Source organism: Gorilla gorilla, chromosome 20 (assembly GCF_029281585.2).
Source record: "Gorilla gorilla gorilla isolate KB3781 chromosome 20, NHGRI_mGorGor1-v2.1_pri, whole genome shotgun sequence".
NCBI lineage: Eukaryota > Metazoa > Chordata > Mammalia > Primates > Hominidae > Gorilla > Gorilla gorilla.
This window is the reverse complement of record NC_073244.2, coordinates 67,965,775-67,988,252: the sequence shown is the minus strand read 5'-3', so window position 1 is coordinate 67,988,252 and position 22,478 is coordinate 67,965,775. Positions and strand designations below refer to the sequence as shown.

Genomic DNA, 22,478 nt, shown 5'->3' with positions numbered 1-22,478 from the left:
ACAGGTTGCTTGATGGAGCACTCATTCACTGGTCCACATCCACTGCCTACTCTGAAATTTCTTGAATTTATAGTGCATAAAAAATTAAAAACTTTCCAACTAATTCTTTCAGTATTGCTTATTAAATGATAACTTACTGTAAACTGGGCGTACTGATTCCTCCAGTCTCTTCAATCCCATTTGCCATAGAAAAAGTTGGTTCTACTGGGGGCTTCCGTTACTGCTGGCCCATTTTCACTCTGGGGTATTTTCATATCTCATTGTCAATGTTTATTTCAGGGAATATGCAGACCCAGGGATGTGAAGATCCAAACCAAGAAGAACTAGAGGAGCTAGAAGAAGAAACAGGTGTGTACATTACTTGGTTGATAATTGACAGGTTGCTTGATGGAACACTCGTTTCATTGGTCCACATTTGCTGCCTATGCTGAAATTTCTTGAATTTATGGTACATAAAAAATTAAAAACTCTTTCCATCTAGTTCTTCCAGTATTTCTTATTAAATAATAACTTACAGCTGAGTAGAATGGCTCATATCTGTAATTCCAGCACTTTGAGAGGCCAAGGTGGGCAGACGACTTGAAGTCAAGAGTTTGAGACCAGCCTGGCCAACATGGTGAAACTCCATCTCTACTAAAAATACAAAAATCAGCCAGGCCTGGTGGTGTGTGCCTGTAATCCCAGCTACTCAGGAGGCTGAGGCAGGAGAATCTCTTGAACCCAGGAGGCAAATGTTGCAGTGAGCCAAGATGGTACCACTGCACTCTAGCATGGGCAACAGAGTGAGACTCCATCTCTTAAAAATAAATAAAAAATAGGCCGGGCGCGGTGGCTCACGCCTGTAATCCCAGCACTTTGGGAGGCCGAGGCGGGCGGATCACGAGGTCAGGAGATCAAGACCATCCTGGCTAACACGGTGAAACCCCGTCTCTACTAAAAATACAAAAAAAATTAGCCGGGCGTGGTAGTGGGCGCCTGTAGTCCCAGCTACTCGGGAGGCTGAGGCAGGAGAATGGCGTGAACCCGGGAGGTGGAGCTTGCAGTGAGCCGAGATCGCGCCACTGCACTCCAGCCTGGGTGACAAAGCAAGACTCCGTCTCAAAAAAAAATAAAAATAAATAAATAAATAAAAATAAAATAAATAAATAAATAAATAAAAAATATAAACTGGGCATGCTGCTTCCTCCAGTCTCTTCACTCTCAAGTTTGCCATAGAAAGAGTTGGTTCTACTGAGAGCCTTTATCATTGTGGCCCATTTTCAGTCTGGGGTATTTTCATATCTCATCATCACTGTTTATTTCAGGGAATGTACAGGCCCAGGGATGCCAAGATCCAAACCAAGAAGAACCAGAGATGCTAGAGGAAGCAGGTGTGTATACTATTTTATGTTGATAATGGACAGGTTGCTTGACGAGCATTGGTTTCACTAGGTCGAGAGTAGAGTTGCCTCATACTGACATTTTCTTCAATTTATGGTATGCAAGAAATTAAAAGCTCTTCCCAATTGGTTCTTCCAGTACAATTTGTTGAAAAATGCCAGGTCCAACCCGCAGACCCTGGCCGAACAATGGATGAAAAAATGCACTCAGACACAGATATCCAGTGAAAGAGCAGGCTAGGGGACTGGGCTGCCCACAGATACTGAGGAGGGTGCTGTAAAGAGTCAGCAGCTGCTGCCCTGACAAGCTGGCACTGCGGGCATTTATTTAGAACAGATGTAATGACAAAGGCCTTGAGTCAACACACTTGTGGGCAATTCACATGGTGGCATCCCTTCCACCCCCTACTCCTGCACGTGGGTGATGAAAGGCCAGGTTTCTGGAGGCATGATAAACAAGCTATTCAGATAAACTCCCCTGCATTCTTCTGTACCTACTACTTGGCCTTTGCCCCAGGGTAAGAAACATGCCTTCAGCTCATTCTTCCCCAAAGCTTTGCAACCCCCTCTCCCCCGGCCTTCCAAGAAGGTTTGCGTTTTTCCTACAACTTCTCCCACCACCCTGACTGATCTCCTACAGAAAAATAGGTTACTATAAATGGGATTCTCTGTTTTTCCTGTAGGTTCTCACACACTGGTGTCTGCTTCTGGACTTGGTGCTTTTGTTAAATAACTGATATTGAGATTACCTTTTAACAGGTAAATTAATAGGCATCTGTAGTTTTTGTACCAGTGGCCCTATGGAGATTGTCACACTGAGAAAGTAAAACATACATTCTAGTTCTAAGTTTAGTTTTATCAAAGAAGTACATGTGCATGTATACAAGCCCCAAAGAGTCACAGGGACATAGAGCTTGTAATGCAAAGCATCAATCCTCCCAGCCAGCTCTTGAGGTCTGCTCTACAGAGACATCCACCCACTACTCTTGGGGGCTACTTCTGATATTTGTTTCTATGGTCATAAGTGATTAATATTTCCTGCTATTTCTTAGTTTTCCAATCGGTTATCTACTGACTTCTTGTCATGGTGTTAGGTATCTGTCTTCTCTTCTATCCTCCCATAACATTATCATTTCTCCTGGGTGTAGCAGCATCAGTGTTCAGTATCCTGGGCATATAAATTGATGCTGAGTCTTGCAATGAAGGTTGTGTGCTATAGTAGTTTCCTAGGGCCTCTGTTAACCAATTGTATGACAAACTGGATAGCTTAAAACAACTCTGCTGGGCATGATGGCTCACACCGGTAATCCCAGCACTTTGGGAGGTTGAGGTAGGCGGATCACGAGGTCAAGAGATCAAGACCATCCTAGCCAACATGGTGAAACCCCATCTATACTAAAAATACAAAAATTAGCCGGGCATGGTGGTGTGTGCCTGTAGCCCCAGCTACTTGGGAGGCTGAGGCAGGAGAATTGCTTGAACCTGGGAGGCAGAGGTTGCAGTGAGCCAAGATCATGCCACTGCACTCAAGCCTGGTGACAGAGCAAGACTCCATCTGAAAAAACAAACAAACAAAAAACAACAACAATAAAAAAAAAACCTCTTTGAGAGACAGGCCAAATGATACGGTTTGGCTGTGTCCCCACCCAAATCTCATCTTGAATTGTAGCTCCCATAATTCCCATGTGTCATGGGAGGGACCTGGTGGGAGGTAACTGATTCATGGGGTGGGTCTTTCCCTCACTGTTCTCATGACAAGGAGTAAGTCTCCTGAGATCTGATGGTTTTATAAAGGGGAGTTCCCCTGCACATGCCCTCTCACCTCCCACCAAGTAAGTTGTGTCTTTGCTCCTGCTTTGCCTTCTGCCATGATTGCGAGGCCTCCCCAGCCATGTGGAACTGTGAGTCCATCAAACTTCTTTTTCTTTATAAATTACCCACTCTTGGATATGTCTTTACTAGCAGTGTGAGAACAGACTAATATACCAATTAACTGAAATCAACGTGTCAGTAGAAAGGCTCTGGGGAAGATCTGTTCTGGTCTCTTCCAGCTCTGGTGGCTGCCAGTATTTCTTGGGTTGTGGCCTCATGACTCTCATCTCCAACTCTGTGGCCTCATTGCCACCTGCTGTGTCTTTTCCTCTGGGTGTCTGTGCCTCATCTCCATCTGCTCCTACTTTAGGATGATATGTGCAATTGTATTAGCCCCCCAGATAATCCAGGATAAGTTCCTCTTCTCCAGATCCTTAACTTAATCTCTTTTTCTGGGATTATATCAGGTAATATTTATTATTCTTTTGCCATATACCTTTGTATGGATGTGTCATGGTTTGTATTTAACCTTTTCCTGTTGACAGAAATCTAGGCTTCCAGCTTTTTAAAAAACATTAAGCAATACTTTGATAAATGTCCATATCATATGTGCATATCCACAAATATTTCTGTAGAAGACACTCTTAAAGTAGGACTCCTAGACAAAAAGATATATATATAATCTAAAGCTTATAGTCAAATTGATCCTGTAACAAAATGTCAAAAGGCTGTAACAAAATGTCATCCATTATGATATTGTGGGTGTCTTTTTCCTTCCAAGTATCAATAAAAATTCTTCCAAATATTTGCCAAATTAACAGAAATACTGTCTTGACTCAATATGTGGTTTGCATTCCATTTTGTTACACGGATATATTGTGTAGTGGTAAAGTCTGAGCTTTTGGTGGAGCCATCACCTGAATAGTTTACATTGTACCTATTAAAGGAATTTCTCGTCCCTCAACCCCCTCCTACCTTTCCACCCTTCTGAGTCTCCAACGTCTATTATTCCATTCTATATGTACATATGATTTAGTTCCAACTTATAAGTAAGAACATGCAGTATTTGTTATTCTGTGTCAGACTTACTTCACTTAAGATAATGGCCTCCAGTTCTATCCATATTGCGGTAAGATATATTATCTTTTATGAGTAGTACTCCTGGGTGTGTATATATGTGTATACATACGTACATACACACACACCACATTTTCTTTATCCAGTCATCCATTAATGGACATTTAGGTTGATTCCTTATCTTTGCTATTGTGAATACTGCTGCAGTAAACACAGGAGTGCAGGTATCTTTATGATATGATTTTTTTTTCTTAGAGTAGATACCCAATAGTGACACTGTTTGATCAAATGGTAGTTCTATTTTTAGTTCTTTGAGAAATATCCTAATATTTTCATAGATATTGTACTAATTTACTTTCACACCAACAGTGTACAAGTGTTGCATTTTCTGAATCCTTGCCAACATTTGGGTTTTTCGACTGTGGCTTCAATTTGCATTTCTCTGCCTAGTGATAATGAGCATTTTTTTTTTTACTTGTTTCTTGACTACTTCTATGTCTTCTTTTAAAAAATGTCTGCTTATGTCCTTTCTCCATTTTCTAATGGGACTTTATTTAAATTGAGTTCCTTGTAGGTTCTGGATATTAGCCCTTTGAATGTATACTTTGCAAATATTTTCTCCTATCCTGCAGGTTATCTGTTCACTTGATTACTTCTTTTGCTGTGTAGAAACTTCTTAATTAAGGCACATCAGTTTACTTTTGTTTTTCTTGCATTTGTTTTTGAGGTCTTAGTCATGAATTCTTTGCCAAGGCAATGTCCAGAAAACTTTTCCCTACATTTTCTTCTAGGATTTTTACAGTTTCAGGTCTTACATTTAAATCTCTATTCCATCTTGAGTTAGCTTTTGAATATGGTGAGAGATAGGGTCCAGTTTTATTCTTCTACATATGGCTAGCCAGTTTTCCCAGCACCATTTATTGAATAGAGTGCCCTTTCCCCAGTGCGTGTTTTTATTGACTTTGTGGAAGATCAGCTAGCTGTAGGTATATAGCTTTATTTCTGGCCTCTCTATTCTGTTACATTGATCTATGTTTATTTTTGTACTAGTACCATGCTGTTTTGTTTACTATATCCTGGTAGTATAATTTGAAGTCGGGTAAGGTGATGCATACAGATTTGTCCTTTTTGCTTCCAATTGTTTTGGCTATTAGGGCTCTTTCTTGGTTCCATATGAATTTTAGGATTGTTTTCTCTAATTCTGTGAAATATGTCACTGGGAGTTTGATAGGAATTGCATTGAATCAATATATTGGAAAATGTGGTCATCTTAATGACATTTATTCTTATCCATGAGCATTACTTGTGTCATCTATAATTTCTTAAGCTTTTTGTAGTTTTCCTTGTGGAGATCTTTCACCTCTTTGGTTGAATATATTCCTTAGGTTTTTTTTTAAGCTATTGTAAATGGATTGCCTTCTTAATTTTGTTCTCAGCTTGATCATTATGGAGTATAGAAAGGCTACTGATATTTGTACATTGCTTTATTTTAATACTAAGATTTCATGAATTCATTTATCAAATCTAGGAGTCTTTTAGAGGAGTCTTTAGAGTTTTCTAGATATAAGATCATATCATCAACAGATAATTTGGCTTCTTCCTTTACAATTTAGATACCTTTTTATTTCTTTCTCTTGCCTGATTGCTCTGGCTATGACTAGCCAGTTTTGTGTTGAATAGGAGTGGTGAAAGTGGGCATCCTTGTCTTGTTCCAATTCTTGGGGAGAATGCTTTCAACTGTTTCCCATTCAGTATAATGTGGGCTGTGGATTTGTCATATATGGCTTTTATTAGTTTGACATATGTTCCTTTGAAGCTTAGTTTGTTGAGGGTTTTTATCATGAAGGGATGCTGAATTTTACCAAATGCTTCTATGCATCTGTGGAGATGATCATATAGTTTTTGTTTTTAATTCTGTTTATGTGGCAAATCACATTTATTGATTTGTGAGTGTTGAACCATCCTTGTATTCCTGGGTTAAACCCACTTGGTCATGGTGTATTATCTTTTTTATGTGTTGTTGGATCAGTTTTCTGGTATTTTGTTGAAGATTTTTGCACTTATGTTCATCAGGGATAGTGGTCTGCAGTTGTCTTTTTGTGTCCTTGTTGAGCTTTGGCATCAGGATGATACTGGCTTAATAAAAGGAATTAGAGAGCACTCCCTCCTCTCCAACTTCTTTTTCTGCAACAGTTTCAGTAGGATTGGTACCAGTTCTTTTTTGTATGTCTTGTAGAATTTGGTTGTGAAATACATCTGGTACTGGGATTTTTTGTTATTAATTTTTTAAATTACTGATTCACTCACTCCTTGTTGTTGATCTGTTCAGGATTTATATTTATTCCTGATTCAATCTTGGTAGGTTGTATGTTCCCAGAAATTTATCTATTTCTTCTTGGGTTTTTAGTTTGTGAGTATAGAGTTGTCCATAGTAGTCTCTGATCATCTGTATTTCTGTTGGCTCAGTTGTAATGTTTCCTTTTTCATTTCTGATTGTTTGTTTGAATCTTCTCTTCTTTCATTAGTTAGTATAGCTAGCCATCTATCAATCTTGTTTATTTTTTAAAGTAACTAACCTTTGGTTTTATTGATCCTTTGTATTGTTATTTTGGTCTCTATTTCTGCTCTGATTTGTTATTTTTCTTCTAGCTTTGGGTTGGATTTGTTCTTATTCTTTTTCCTTGAGTTGCATTGTTAGGTTGTTAATTTGTGATTTTTTTTAAATGTAAGCATTTAATGCTATAAACTTTTTTTTTGCTGTATCACAGAGGTTTTGATATGTTGTCTCCATTTTCATTAGTTTCAAAAAACTTAATTTCTGTCTAAATTTTGTCATTGACCTAAAGATTGTTTAGGAGCAGTTGTTTAATTTCTGTGCATTTGCATAGTTTCAGGAGTTTCTCTTGAGATTGATTTCTAGTTTTATTTCACTGTAGTCTGAGAAAAATACTTGATATAATTTCCATTTTAAAAAAATTTATTGAGCCTTGTTTTGTAGCCTAACATATGGTCTATTTCAAGGAATGTTCCATGCACTGATGAGAAGAATATATATTCTGCAGTTGAGTAGAAGGTTCTGTAAATGTGTGTTAGTTTCATTTGGTCTAAAGTCCAATTTAAGTTCAGACTTCCTTTGTTGATTTTCTGTCTTGATGATCTGTCTAGTGCTGTTAGTGGGGTGTTGAAGTCTCCCACTATTATTATTTTGCTGTCTTTAGCTCTAATAATATTTGTTTTATGAATCTAGGTACTCTGGTATGGATGTATATATATTTAGGATTATTATATCTTCTTGAATTGATCCCTTTATTATTATATAATAATCTTCTTTGCCTTTTTTTAAACTGTTGCTGGTTGAAAGTCTTTCAACTAATATAAGTATAGCTACTCCAGTTTGCTTTTTGTGAAGCAAAGGGGGAAAGTGGAATCTTTTTCTACACCTTTATCTTCAGTCTATAGTGAAGTAAGATGAGTTTTTTTTAAGCAGCATATGTTTGGCTTATGTTTTAAAATCTATTCCTCCAATTTATATCTTTTAAGAAGAGCATTTAATCCATGTATATTGAAGGTTAATATTGATATATGACCTTTTTCCAGTTACAATGTTGATTTCTAGTTGCTTTGCAGATTTTTTTGTTCTTTTTCTTTGTGATTTGATGGAATTCTGTCATGCTATCATTTGATTTCTTTCTCCTTTGTGTAACTGCTTTATAAGACTGGTGTATTTTATACTTTTGTGTGTTTTTGTGATGGCGGGTATCAACCTTTTTACCTCCATGTTTAGAACTCCTTCAAGTATTTCCTGTAGTACAAGTCTAGTAGTGACAAATTCCCTCAGTGTTTGCTTGTCTGAAAAAGACTTTATTTCTTCATTTATAAAGCTTATTGTAGAAGGATACAAAACTTGGGGTTAACAGTTTATTTCTTTAAACAAAAAACCTTTGAAAATAGAGTTCCAATTCCTTCTAGCTTGTAAGATTTCTGCTGAGAAGTCTGCTGTTAGTCTGATGGGTTTTGCTTCATAGGTGACTAGATTATTTTCTCTTACTGATTTTTTTAGGACGTTTTTTCCTTCACATTAAACTTAGTCTGATGAATAAATATCATAGTGAGGCCCTTCTTGCAATGCATTTTTTTGGAGTTCATTAATCCTCTTATATTTGGATGCCTGGATCTCTTGCCAGAGTAGGGAAGTCTTTCTCAATTATTTCCACAACAGGTTTTTAAAACTTTTTGCTCTTTCTTCTCCCTCAGGAATACCTATGATTCATAGGTTCCAACATTGTATGTAGTCCCACACCTTTTGAAGGCTTTGTTCATTTTCTTAAAATCTGGTTTATTTTTGTCAGACTAAATTAATTCAAAAGACCTTCAAGTTCTGAGATTCTTTCCTCTTCTTTGTCTAATCTGTTGTTGAAATTTCAGCTATATTTTGTAACTTCTTCAATGAATTTTTCACTTGCAGAAGTTTTATTTGATTTTTCTCTCAAAAATATCTCTGATAAATTTCTCATTCATATCCTGAATTTATTTTCTGATTTCTTTGTACAGGTTTTATGATTTCTCTTGGATATCACTGAGCTTCTTTAAAATCAATATTTTAAATTATTTATCTGGCATTTTTACATTTTCATTTTGGTTAGGATCCATTGCTAGAGAGTTAGTACAATCCTTTGGGGGTATCATAACACCTGGGATTTTTAATATGCCAAGAATTGTGCATTAGTTTCTTATCTGAAGAAACTATCACTTCTTATTTTTGCATTTACTGCTGTTTAGATGGGACTATTTTTTCCCTTGAGGATGTGACTATAATGTGTGTTTAGTAGGGTCATTTGGATTTTCTGAGTGCTTTCATTGACAAAGACTCTGTAAATTCCTTGGTTATAGACAGTATTAGTGCAGTGGCTTTCTAAATGTGGTTTTAGTAGTGGTTTACTAGGTGTGTGAGTAGGCTCTTGGTCTCCTGTGGGGCCAGGTTAGTGAGGTCTTAAAGCTTATCTGGTTCCCAAGCACTGTTTACTTGTGTCAGCAGCTTTTGTATTGGGTTGTGTAGTTTGACATCTAGTCCAGTAGATAACACTTGCAGGTTAGAGCCAGCTGCAGCAGTTGCAGTAGCTTTTATGCTTGATTGTTGTTTACCAGGAGAAACTTTCTTGTGCATCAGGCAATGGGCTGGTCTGTGGAATGCATAGGAGCTTGGGCTCCATGATCAGCCATGGAGGGGGTGGGAGTGAAGTTGGGTGGAGCTGGACAAGGCAAGCCTATCCTAGCTGATCTCTGCTGGCCGAGTTGGCTTCTCTTCCTTTTTCTGTGCCCCAGCTTCTTCCTATGAGTTCTCTGTTGGGCTCGAGTATTCTCTCCTGATACTCTATTTGAATTGTGATTATCTATTTGTTTTGTTTGTTTTTGAGACAGAGTCTTGCCCCGTTGCCCAGGTTGGAGTACAGTGGTGCAATCTTGGCTTGCTGCAACCTCTGCCTCCCGGGTTCAAGTGATTCTCCTGCCTCAGCCTCCCGAGTAGCTGGGATTACAGGCGTGTGCCACCATGCCTGGCTAATCTTTGTATTTTTAGTAGAGATGGGGTTTTACCACGTTGGCCAGGCTGGTCTCGAACTCCTGACCTCAGGTGATCCACCTGCTTCGGCCTCCCAAAGTGCTGGGATTACAGGCATGAGCCACCGCATGTAGCTGTAATTACCTATTTGTAATTTTGGTTCTAAGAACTGGCACCCAATGTCTCCAGTCAGCCATCTCGAACCTCCTTAATCCACAACACTTACTTTTTCTTTGTGGTAAGAACACTTAAAATCTGCTTTCTCTGAAATGAACTATATAACACACTGTTATTAACTAGTTACATTGCTATGCAATACATCACAGAACTTGTTCCTCTTGTCTACCTGAAACTTTGTACCCTTTGCTCAAAATTTCTCCTTTCCCTCTCTTTTCCCCATGCCATTCCCCAGCTTCTAGTAATCACCACTTTACTCTCTACTTCTGAGTTTTACTTTTTTAGATTCTACATATAAGTGAAATCATCTGGCATTTGTCTTTCTGTGTCTGGCTTATTTCACTTGGCAAGAAGAAATCAGTATGTCAAAGAGATTTTCACTCCCATGTTCATTGCAGCACTATTCACAATAGCCAAGATATGAAATCAACCTAAGTATCCATCAACAGATGAATGGATAAAGAAAATATGGCCTATAGATGCAATAGAATACTTTTATTTCCTTTAAAGAGAAGGAAATTCTATCATTTGTGAAATTATTTGTGACAACACAAATTCTATCATTTGTGATATTATGGTAAGTGAAATAAGTCAGGCACAAAAAGGCAATTACTGCCCCATTTCACTAATATATGGGATCTAAAAATCTTGAACTCATAGAAGTAGAAAGTAGAATGGTGATTACCATTCATTCCTAAATTTTTTGCAGATATGTAATAGTTACATATACTGATGGGGTATATTCTACAAATACATTTTAGTCTGCCAGGTGCCCACTTTCACTTAGATGAAGATGGTAGTAGCTTTCTACCTGTTTTCTCTACCTCCTTTCCTACACTGATGCATCATAATCTATTCTTTATAAAACCTGGAGTTCTAAAAATATAAATTACGGCGTCTCATTCCTTGGTTTTCGAAGCAAAGATAATCATGATCCAGCCTCCTACCATGTGCCTTGGTCACTGTACTCTAGAATGCTCATTTCTGTCTCAGCATACGTAGTAGGCCCCAGAAGGCTTCTAAGAATCGCTAGCTCAATCCCTCCTCACCCCAGCCTCTGTAGAGGTCCTGGCCCTTGTGCTGTGACTGGCCCCACAGTAGTCATTTTGGGAAGAAACCCAGGAATGGGGAGAATGGGAGAGACAAAGCCTTGATCTTCAGGGCAACCTAGAGTCCAAGCCCTCACCAGCTGAAGCTGTCTGGGCACAGGGACCAGGGAAACTGGCAGGCTCTACAGTTACTGATTCCCTTGTGAGTCGAGTAGGGTCAGCCTTCTGTGAGTGGGGGACTCTCACCTGCCCAAATCCCTTGTTGCCCTGAAGTGTTTCGAGGAAGTGAGGAAAACCTGATGGCTGGTGAGGGAAGAGGGCTCATGGGCCCCCTCTACTGGCTAGAAGGTGTTTTTGGGGTGCTGAGCTGGTCAGGCAATGGAGTGGACACGCTCAAGAGGCTTGCAGAAAAAAATTCTGGGTGGGCATTCACCTTGGCCTTCCACCCTGCCTGAAAGTACCCCAGACTGACTTCTCTTCTGATGATTCTTCTCCACTCTCAGTGTAGAATCCTCTAGTGAGAGGCTTCTCACTATGATCCTTCTCTGCCCTCTCTTAAAGGTGTTCTTGATCGCTCTTATGTTATTCTGTACTTTTCATTTGTATATATCATCAAATTATTTAACTGTCTTCATATTTTGCAACTTTTTTTTTTTTTTTTTGAGACGGAGTCTCGCTCTGTCACCCAGGCTGGAGTGCAGTGGTGCCTCTCGGCTCACTGCAACCTCCGCCTCCCGGGGTTCACGCCATTCTCCTACCTCAGCCTCCTTTTGCAACTTTCTACCACTGCATTCCCACAAAATCCTGGAAGGCAGAGTTTCTCTTATTCAAGTCTTTGGGGTAGGAACTTTGTAACTGAATCATTCCTAACTCTGAAATTTATTCTTACCATTGTTCTCCCCACTCCGCCCTCTCTAGACCACAGAAGAAAATACAGAGAGAACATGAAGGCTGAACTACTGGAGACATGGGACAACATCAGTTGGCCTAAAGACCACGTATATATCCGTAATACATCAAAGGACGAACATGAGGAACTGCAGCGCCTACTGGATCCTAATAGGACTAGAGCCCAGGCCCAGACGATAGTCCTGGTGGGGAGGGCAGGGGTTGGGAAGACCACCTTGGCAATGCAGGCTATGCTGCACTGGGCAAATGGAGTTCTCTTTCAGCAAAGGTTCTCCTATGTTTTCTATCTCAGCTGCCATAAAATAAGGTACATGAAGGAAACTACCTTTGCTGAATTGATTTCTTTGGATTGGCCCGATTTTGATGCCCCCATTGAAGAGTTCATGTCTCAACCAGAGAAGCTCCTGTTTATTATTGATGGCTTTGAGGAAATAATCATATCTGAGTCACGCTCTGAGAGCTTGGATGATGGCTCGCCATGTACAGACTGGTACCAGGAGCTCCCAGTGACCAAAATCCTATACAGCTTGTTGAAGAAAGAATTGGTTCCCCTGGCTACCTTACTGATCACGATCAAGACTTGGTTTGTGAGAGATCTTAAGGCCTCATTAGTGAATCCATGCTTTGTACAAATTACAGGGTTCACAGGGGACGACCTACGGGTATATTTCATGAGACACTTTGATGACTCAAGTGAAGTTGAGAAAATCCTGCAGCAGCTAAGAAAAAACGAAACTCTCTTTCATTCCTGCAGTGCCCCCATGGTGTGTTGGACCGTATGTTCCTGTCTGAAGCAGCCGAAGGTGAGGTATTACGATCTCCAGTCAATCACTCAGACCACCACCAGTCTGTATGCCTGTTTTTTCTCCAATTTGTTCTCCACAGCAGAGGTAGATTTGGCAGATGACAGCTGGCCAGGACAATGGAGGGCCCTCTGCAGTCTGGCCATAGAAGGGCTGTGGTCTATGAACTTCACGTTTAACAAAGAAGACACTGAGATCGAGGGCCTGGAAGTGCCTTTCATTGATTGTCTCTACGAGTTCAATATTCTTCAAAAGATCAATGACTGTGGGGGTTGCACTACTTTCACCCACCTAAGTTTCCAGGAGTTTTTTGCAGCCATGTCCTTTGTGCTAGAGGAACCTAGAGAATTCCCTCCCCATTCCACAAAGCCACAAGAGATGAAGATGTTACTGCAACACGTCTTGCTTGACAAAGAAGCCTACTGGACTCCAGTGGTTCTGTTCTTCTTTGGTCTTTTAAATAAAAACATAGCAAGAGAACTGGAAGATACTTTGCATTGTAAAATATCTCCCAGGGTAATGGAGGAATTATTAAAGTGGGGAGAAGAGTTAGGTAAGGCTGAAAGTGCCTCTCTCCAATTTCACGTTCTACGACTTTTTCACTGCCTACATGAGTCCCAGGAGGAAGACTTCACAAAGAAGATGTTGGGTCGTATCTTTGAAGTTGACCTTAATATTTTGGAGGACGAAGAACTCCAAGCTTCTTCATTTTGCCTAAAGCACTGTAAAAGGTTAAATAAGCTAAGGCTTTCTGTTAGCAGTCACATCCTTGAAAGGGACTTGGAAATTCTGGAGTGAGTATTACAAACCATTTATTTCTCAACTTTCTCCTATTTTCTCAGGCTCTGTGCAAATTCTTTCATGCAAAACCAGGGATGTGTTGTCGTTATGTATTCATGCTTATTTCTGACCAAATGGTCTGGAGCAGCTCTAACTTGAAAGAATATTGTCCTTTAGGCATCACCTAGTTTCCTAGCTAATCTAATTGATCTACTTAAAGACATCTTTATATCTTAGGCATTGAATATGGAGGGTTTAAGTACCAGGCATTGTGCTAAGACATCTACTTGTATCTAACTGAATGTCCATGACTGAGTGGTTATTAGCTGGGTGTGGTGGCACACACCTGTGGTCCCAGCTACTGGGGGGCTGCGGTGGAAGGATTGCTTGAGCCAAGGAGGCAGAAGTTGCAGCAAGCAGAGATCACATCACTGCACTCCAGCCTGGGCAACAGAGTGAGACCCTGTCTCAAAAACAAAACAAAATAAAAAATAACCTCCCCCAAGGTGAGGCTGATATACATTAAAATTTGAGAACCATGGCTCTAACATAGGAACATTTTCCTTTGCTCGTCTTTCTCTGTCTCCATCTGCTACAATGCTGAGAGCTGTCAGCCCTCCCAATGGATCATGGAAGCTAGGGGGTGGTCTTGCAACCCCCCCCACACCCTGACAGATGTAGGTTCCCAGGTTGAAGCTATTCTCCTGCCTCAGCCTCCTGAGTAGCTGGGATTACAGGCATGCACCACTACACCTGGCTAATTTTGTATTTTTAGTACAGACGGGGCTTCACCATGTTGGCCATGGTGGTCTCAAACTCCCGACGGTCTCCCAAAGTGGTGGGATTACAGGCATGAGCCACTGCACCCAGCCACATTAGGAAAATTATAATAATTTTGTTAGGGTTTCTTTCTGTGTCCCGTAGGTTGTATTCTGGGTATTGCTTGAGGCTAATTTGCTCTTATCCGTGTTCTGTCTCTCCCTCATGAAGGACAAGCAAGTTTGATTCCAGGATGCACGCATGGAACAGCATTTGCTCTACGTTGGTCACAAATGAGAATCTGCACGAGCTAGATCTGAGTAACAGCAAACTTCATGCTTCCTCTGTGAAGGGTCTCTGTCTTGCACTGAAAAATCCAAGATGCAAAGTCCAGAAACTGACGTAAGTGTGAGATGCCAGCAGCTCAAGAAGATACCCTAGGAGAATCTCCCAACTTCTCTCTTTTGATGAGTGTGGTTGGCTATCTGCCAGAAGGCAAGCTACATGCTCAGGAGGATAAAATAAACTGTGCTTGTATTTATGAAACTGCTACTTAAGCATAGTAGGCTGAAATTTTAAAATGCCGATCAATCAAGAATGATCTCGCATTAGAGGCACCTGTGGACAAAGTAATTTTTCCCTAGGGCCTCAGTCCTGTTTTGAGCTGGATTTGAAGGAGTAGAAAACTTCAAGGGTATGGTGGAGTCAAAGCACTCAAGAAGAGCTACAGACACGTGTAGTCTGAGACTGTTTCGTGTCTTAAGCAAAAGTAGGTAGTGTTTGATGGGTCACTCCTGCATTCAGTGAGTTTTGGGCATCTCCTGTGTGCCAGGTTCTGTTCTCAGTTCTGAGGTTCTAGCAGTGAAGCCAACAGATAACTCCTGCCATCAGGGATCTTACATTGTGTCAGGGAAGCAAACAAAATCATCAGACTAGGACCCAAGAGGGTGGCATCTCCCAAAGAAAACTGGGGGCTCAGAAAGGATGTATGAGGAGGAAGGTGGCTTGCATTTTTCAGGTAGGAAAGGCAGAAGGGCCTCACTGAAAAGGTATTTGGGTAAAGACCGACTTGACTCAGTGTAGGGAAGGAGGAGGGACTGTGCCCGTGGATACCTGGGGAAAAAGAGCATTCCAAGCCAAGAAAACGAGATAGGAGGCACATGAGGAGAATGTACTTAGTATATTCAAATGATATCAACAAAGCCATCAGGCCTTCTATTACCAATTCTGGACATTTATTTCTGTCCAGTGGCATGTTGGAGCCAGCTGCTACAACCTGGTGAGAGCCACTTGTGTGTGTGTGTACCTGTCTTTGTAGCTCCGTTTAGTGACAGCAAGTGGGCAGATCGAAATTGGCCATGACAGGCTTGGAGAATTTACACCACAGAAATTGGCAAAGCTATAAATTAGGACTTTTTTTTTTTCCTGGAGATCCAAAGGTAATATTTATCAGCATACTGCTGCATTTGATGTGTATGTCTTTCCTCTTGGAGGCAACACCAGGGTTTCCTAGACTTGTCCTGGAATGAGTTAGGGAGAAAGATGAGCTGCAGAAAAGGGAAAAAGTATGTGAATTAAAAATAGAACCTTTTAAAATAAAGGTGAGCAGGGGGAGGGTCCTCTCTGGAGCTGGAGCACAGCTGTGGACTAAAGCGTATTGGTCCCCTGCTAATATGATCCAAGGAGGAATGAATGACAGGGTCTCAGATCTGGCTTGAAGATAGGAAGGAATTAGCAAATGGAGGTGGACCTTGTATAACAATTAAGGCGGAGGGGAACTATAGAGAAGAGAGTAATGCGTAGCATTGAATCTGAGGTGGGATTTGTTTGAATGATCTGGTGTCTAGGCCAGTGAATTCTACCTTGCTTTTCCCCCACCACTAGGTCTTACTTTTCAAGGTTTAAAGCCTAGATGTGTGCATTAATTCAACCAGTTAAGAGTGAAAGGTTTGATTATAACTTTCCTCAAACCTCAGTGTACTGGGTGAGCTGGACCAAACTCATGAGAGGCAGGCAGAGGGGGCTGTGGCCTTCGTTTATTTTTTTAAAATACATTTAAGTTCAGGGGTACAAGTGTATGTCACTAGGTAAATGTGTGTCATGGGGTTTGTTGTACAGATTATTTCATCACCCAGATATTAATCCCAGTACCCATTAGTTATTTTTCCTGATCCTCTGCCTTTTCCCACTCTTCACCTTCCAACAGGCCCCAGTGTTCCTCACTATGTGTCCATGTGTTCTCATCATTTAGCTCCCACTTATAAGTGAGGACATGTGTTATTTTGTTTTCTGTTCCTGCATTAGCTTCCTAAGGATGATGGCCTCCAGCTCCATCCATGTTCTTGTAAAGGACATGATCTCATTCTTTTTTATGGCTGCATAGTATTCCATGGTGTATAGGCGCCACATTTTCTTTGTTTAGTCCATCATTGATGAGAATTTAGGTTGATTTCCTGTCTTTGCTATTGTGAATAGTGCTGCAATGAACATACGTGTGCATGTGTCTTTATAATAGAACGACTTACGTTCCTTTGGGCATATACCCAGTAATGGGATTGGGCAGTCTTCTTTTTAAATTTTTCTTTTAATATTAAACTTTTGGTCTTACTTAGTTCTCAAGATAAGGAGAAAGAAGTTTAGAAAATGCAAGGGAGTTATTGCTGGGCTTTTCTAGGTTGGATTGTATGTGTGTATGGGGGGGGTCATTTCCTAGAAGAATAGGTGGCCCCAGGACCTCTTCATGGCAGGTCTTTAGGAGACATGGAGAGGGAAGGAGGGATCCCTGACTTTGTACCTGCAACTGAGTTTACTGATTTTTTGGGGGGAGTATATTTTAGTTTTTATTTTCAAGGTCCAGTACCATGGCTCAGCCCTTGTTTTTAATTCCTTGTGTACCCTGTATAACCTTGGCAGTGAGTGTAGTAGAAGGCAGGGTGAGGAGGCAGACGGGATCCTGGAAACCAGTCTTCTCCCCCAATCCAGCTTTCATGTCCCTTCCCTTCCTCAGGTGCAAATCGGTAACTCCTGAGTGGGTTCTGCAGGACCTCATTATTGCCCTTCAGGGTAACAGCAAGCTGACCCATCTGAACTTCAGCTCTAACAAGCTGGGAATGACTGTCCCCCTGATTCTTAAAGCTTTGAGACACTCAGCTTGCAACCTCAAGTATCTGTGGTAAGTCTTTGGCTCCCTAGATCTGTCAAGGGGGGTTGCAAGACCACCAGTAGCTTCCACGATCCACTGGGAGGGCTGACAGCACTCAGCCTTGTAGCAAAAGGAGACAGAGAAGGATGAGCAAAGGAGAATGTTCCCATGTGTAGAGCTGTGGTTCTCAAATTTTAATGTATATTAGCCTCACCTTGGGGGAGGTTATTTTTTATTTTGTTTTGTTTTTGAGACAGGGTCTCACTCTGTTGCCCGGGCTGGAGTGCAGTGATGTGATCTCTGCTTGCTGCAACCACTGCCTCCTTGGCTCAAGCAGTCCTCCCACTGCAGCCCCTGAATGCTGGTACCCACAGGTGTGTGCCACCACACCCAGTGAATTTTTGTACTTTTTGTAGAAATGGGGTTTTGCCATGTTGCCCAGGCTGGTCTTGAACTCCTGGACTCAAGCAATCTGCTTGCCTCCGCCTCTTGAGTGCTGGGATTACAGGCGTGAGTCACTGTGCCCAGCCCAACCTAGTGGATGTTTTAAAATACAGATTCCAGGCCAGGTGTGGTGGCTCATGCCTGTAATGCCAGCACTTTGGGCGGCGGAGTGGGGCAAATCATGAGGTCAGGAGTTCGAGACCAGCCTGACCAACGTGGTGAAACCCCGTCTCTACTAAAAAATACAAAAATTAGCTGGGTGTGGTGGCACATGCCTGTAATCTCAGCTACTCAGGAGGTTGAGGCAGGAGAATCGCTTGAACCCAGGAGCGGAGGTTGCAGTGAGCCAAGATTGTGACACTGCACTCCAGCCTGGGCAACAGAGCAAGACTCTAACTCAAAAAAAAAAATAATACTACAGATCCCAGGAACTCAACTGCAGAGATCCTGCACATTTGGGGTGGGACCTGAGAATAAGCACTTCTAACAGGCTACCACGTCATGCTGCTCTTGCTGGATCATGGACCACGCTCTGAGTAGCGTTGACATGCGGGCTATCCAACCTCTGAAAGGAATGAGGAAGAGGGAGAAAGTCAGCTTTCACTCATGGAGCAGGGGGGGTCTGTAAACACACATCACTCTTTCAAAGAGTAACGGTCTGTCTCGGGGCCTCTGTGATAGGTTGGAGTCCTGTGGCCTTACCCACCAGATTTGTCAGCTCTTTCTCAAACTCACTGAGAACACAAGTCTCAACTTCCTCAGCCTGGGGGACAATGATCTCTCTGATGTGAGAAGCCTGAGGGAGTCTTCCACGCTACCAACGTGTCCCCTGAAGGAGCTGTCGTAAGTCTTGCGGCCTTCTCAAAGCATCTTCTTTGCAAGCTGGAGTGGCACAGTGGGGGTGGCAGTGGGTATGTTTTGGGGAACCTTAGGGATCCCCCTACTGTGTTTACTTATCACATTGACATACTTATTTTCTATCTTTCTGTCTTTCTGTCTGTCTTTCTATCATCTGTTTTTTTTTTTTTTGAGATGGAGTCTCACTCTGTCACCCAGGCTGGAGTATGGTGGCACGATCTTGGCTCACTGTAACCTCCACCTCCTGGGTTCAAGCGATTCTCCTGCCTCAGCCTCCAGAATAGCTGGAATTACAGTCACACACCACCATCCCTAGCTAATTTTTGTAATTTTAGTACAGATGGGGTTTCACCATGTTGGCCAGGCTGGTCTCGAACTCCTGACCTCAGGTGATCCACTCGCCTTGGCCTCCCAAGGTGCTGGGATTCCAGGCGTGAGCCACCACACCTGGCCTCTTCTTTCTTCCCACCACCTTAGGTCTCAGTTCCAGCCAGTTTTCCCCTCACTTTGATCATGGCTATCTCACACGGCAGCCTTTCTTTGCATAATTTCCTTAGGCTTCTTTGATTCTCCCCAAATCCAGGGGTTTTCAACTGGATTCTATTAAATTAGTTGAAACTGGGGATGATTTGATTTTTGTCCCCCAGGGGACATTTGGCAATGCCTGGACAACATATTTGGTTGTCCTGATGGTGTAGGGGTTGCTGCTAGTGGGTAACACCTAGTGGGTAAAGGTCAGTTATTATTGACATTCTGTAATGCACAGGGCAGTCCTCTCATTCTGCAACTAAGTGCGATCCAGCCCACACCTCAATAGGGCTGAGAAAACCCTACCTTGACTCACCTTTTTCTCCTTGAGATGGAGTCTCCCTCTGTCACCCAGGCTGGAGTACAGTGGCGCACTCTTGGCTCACCACAACCTCCGCCTCTTGGGTTCAAGCAATTCTCCTGCCTCACCTTTCTGAGTAGCTGGGACTACAGGTGCGCGCCACCATGCCCAGATATATATGTATATATGTGTGTATATACATATGTATATATGTGTGTATATATGTATATATACGTATATATGTGTGTATATGTATGTGTATATATATGTATGTATATATATATGTATTTTTTTTTAGTGGAGATGAGGTTTCTCCATGTTGGCCAGGCTGCTCTCGAACTCTTGACCTCAGGTGATCCACCCGCCTTGGCCTCCCAAACTGCTGGGATTACAGGTGTGAGCCACTGCGCCTGGCCTTTTTCTCCTTCTTTAAGCTTTTGTTCTTTCTCCAATTTAATCTTTCCATAATGTTTGGGTCTTGGGGGTTAAGGGGTTGAGAGAGAAAGGTAGAGGAACCTGGGCATCATGGCTGAGGCTCACCTTGCACCTGCACCTTCCACAGCCTGGAGAAATGCAACCTGTCGGCAGCCAGCTGTCAGGACCTGGCCTTGTTTCTCACCAGCATCCAACACGTAACTCGATTGTGCCTGGGATTTAATCGGCTCCAAGATGATGGCATAAAGCTATTGTGTGCGGCCCTGAGTCATCCCAAGTGTGCCTTAGAGAGACTGGAGTAAGTTTTCCCTAGTTCCATTTATAGAAATGACTCTATGGGCACAGATATCTAGAACAATGGTTTCTTCATTTGATATCTATTTATATTATTAAAAAGTAACATTCATTGAGTAATTACTATGTGCCAGGAATTGCTCTAAAACAGATTCAGAGTAGCATCCTGGATTTGTTGATCCCATCTCTGGAGCTTTTGCCAAGAAACTTAATTTCCGCGAGGGACCCCAGGAAGTAATGAATTTTTTGGTCAACCCATATGTGAGCTCCTAGCAGAGAGAGAACAAGGCCTCAAGGCTGGGGTGGTAGATATGACAGATTTACTTCCTGCCCATGTGGAAGATATAGTTTTATGAGTGACATATAAAAACAAAACAATAGATATGAAGAAAAACAAAGTAGAATGAGGGTAGAATGACAGGGATGGGGTTGATTTCCCAGCAGGGTCGTCTCTCACCTATTTGAAGAGGTGATACTTAAATAGAGACTCAGATGAAGCAAGGGAGGCAGCCGTATGCGGAGAAGGAACAGCAGAGTGAAAGGCCTGAGGTTGGGCTGGGCAAAGTGGCTCACGCCTGTAATCCCAGCACTTTGGGAGGCTGAGGCGGGCAGATCACCAGGTCAGGAATTCTGAGACCAGCCTGACCAACACGGCAAAACCCCATCTCTACTAAAGATACACAAAAAATTAGCCGGGCGTGGTGCCTATAATCCCAGCCACTCAGGAGGCAGAGGCAGGAGAATCGCTAGAACCCAGGAGGTGAAGGTTTCAGTGAGCTGAGATCGTGCCACTACACTCCAGCCTGGATGACAGAGTGAGACTCCATCTCAAAAGGTTGGAATAAGCACAGCATGTTGGAGGAACAATGAGGAAGCTAGCATGGTTGGAGTAGAGTGAGGGCGATAGTGGTAGGAGATGGCAGTGCCTGGGGTATGCTGGGCTGTGCAGGAATCTGTTTTGTCTGGAGTGAGATGGAAAGTCATCCTTGGATTGGAAGTGGGATGTTACCTTAATCTGACATACTTTGAAAGATCATGCAGGCTGCTGTGGACAGATGGACTACAGTCGGGACAAAAATACCAGTATGAGCAAGAGCTAGGGCTCCTATCGACCAGGAGAGAGTGGCCCATGGGGAGGTTATAGGATTTCAGGATAGATTGGAAGGTAGAGCCAACGGGGCTTGCCAATGGATTCGAGGTGGTTTAGGAGGGGGAGGGTACCAAGAACACCTCCCAGAGGGTGAGGTTGGCAGCTAGGTAAAGGGTGGGACCATTCTCCAACGCAGGGAAGATTGGGGGCAGAGCAGGGTCTGGGTAAGAAGAGTTTGGGTTGGGGGTATAGGAGCTTGAGATGCCATTCAGAGATGTTATGTGAGCCGTTGTAGGCAGGACTGCGGGAATCTAGAGGATTGCCTTGTGGGAATGAGAGACCCCGTACAGTGGTGGATGCACGAAGAGATTCTTTAGGTCTCCTCTTCTCTAGCTGCATCGTGCTGCTCTGGTGCAGGTGTGGAATAGAGGGAAAGGTGGGTTTTCCTGAGACTGGACAATTGTCAGGTGAGTATAAAAAGCACAGAAAAGGCCAAGGGCCTTTAGGTGTCACCAAGTTGATTATCTTGCACAGACTCTGAACTGGCAAAGGAGCAGAGGGCCACTGCTCATTCGGCACTGAGTCTCCAAGAATGGGATTATTGATAGGTGATTCACACACATAATGTGAGTTAATCATACGTGTGTAATTATACGTGTATGATCATGATACAATGTGTAGAATTGTAACACCATTATAACTAATTATAATTAGTATTATAACCCTAATATATTATTACAACTCTATTATAGCCCTAATAATTAGTATAATTATAACTGTTATAATTCTACACATTGTAACATCATATACATATAGGTTGTAATTTTAACCAATTATAATTGTAATTATATAATTATGACTTATTACATAGTTATTTATATATTATAACAATTAGTTAAGTTATAATTTATAATGTGATTGTAATTATACATATATACATGTATAATTATAACAAATTTCATTATATATTTACATTATGATATGTATTATGCAATATATGTAATATATAGTTAATATTTAATATATTAACGATATACTATTATGTAACTACATATATTTTCATAAAACTTATGTTAACACATAT

The 22,478-nt window shown here is 41.8% G+C and overlaps 1 protein-coding gene across 2 annotated transcripts in view; it reads left to right on the top strand.

Moving 5' to 3' along the window:
* Positions 1-22,478, top strand: part of NLRP13 (NLR family pyrin domain containing 13) — a 40,316-nt gene that overhangs the window by 7,417 nt on the left and 10,421 nt on the right. For both annotated transcript variants that reach the window (XM_063700921.1, XM_031004523.3), the window contains exons 3-8: positions 280-348; positions 1,305-1,370; positions 11,970-13,557; positions 14,534-14,704; positions 17,310-17,474; positions 20,138-20,308. In XM_063700921.1, coding sequence (XP_063556991.1) covers positions 280-348; positions 1,305-1,370; positions 11,970-13,557; positions 14,534-14,704; positions 17,310-17,474; positions 20,138-20,308 — 2,230 coding nt within the window. The remainder of the gene's footprint in view (positions 1-279; positions 349-1,304; positions 1,371-11,969; positions 13,558-14,533; positions 14,705-17,309; positions 17,475-20,137; positions 20,309-22,478) is intronic.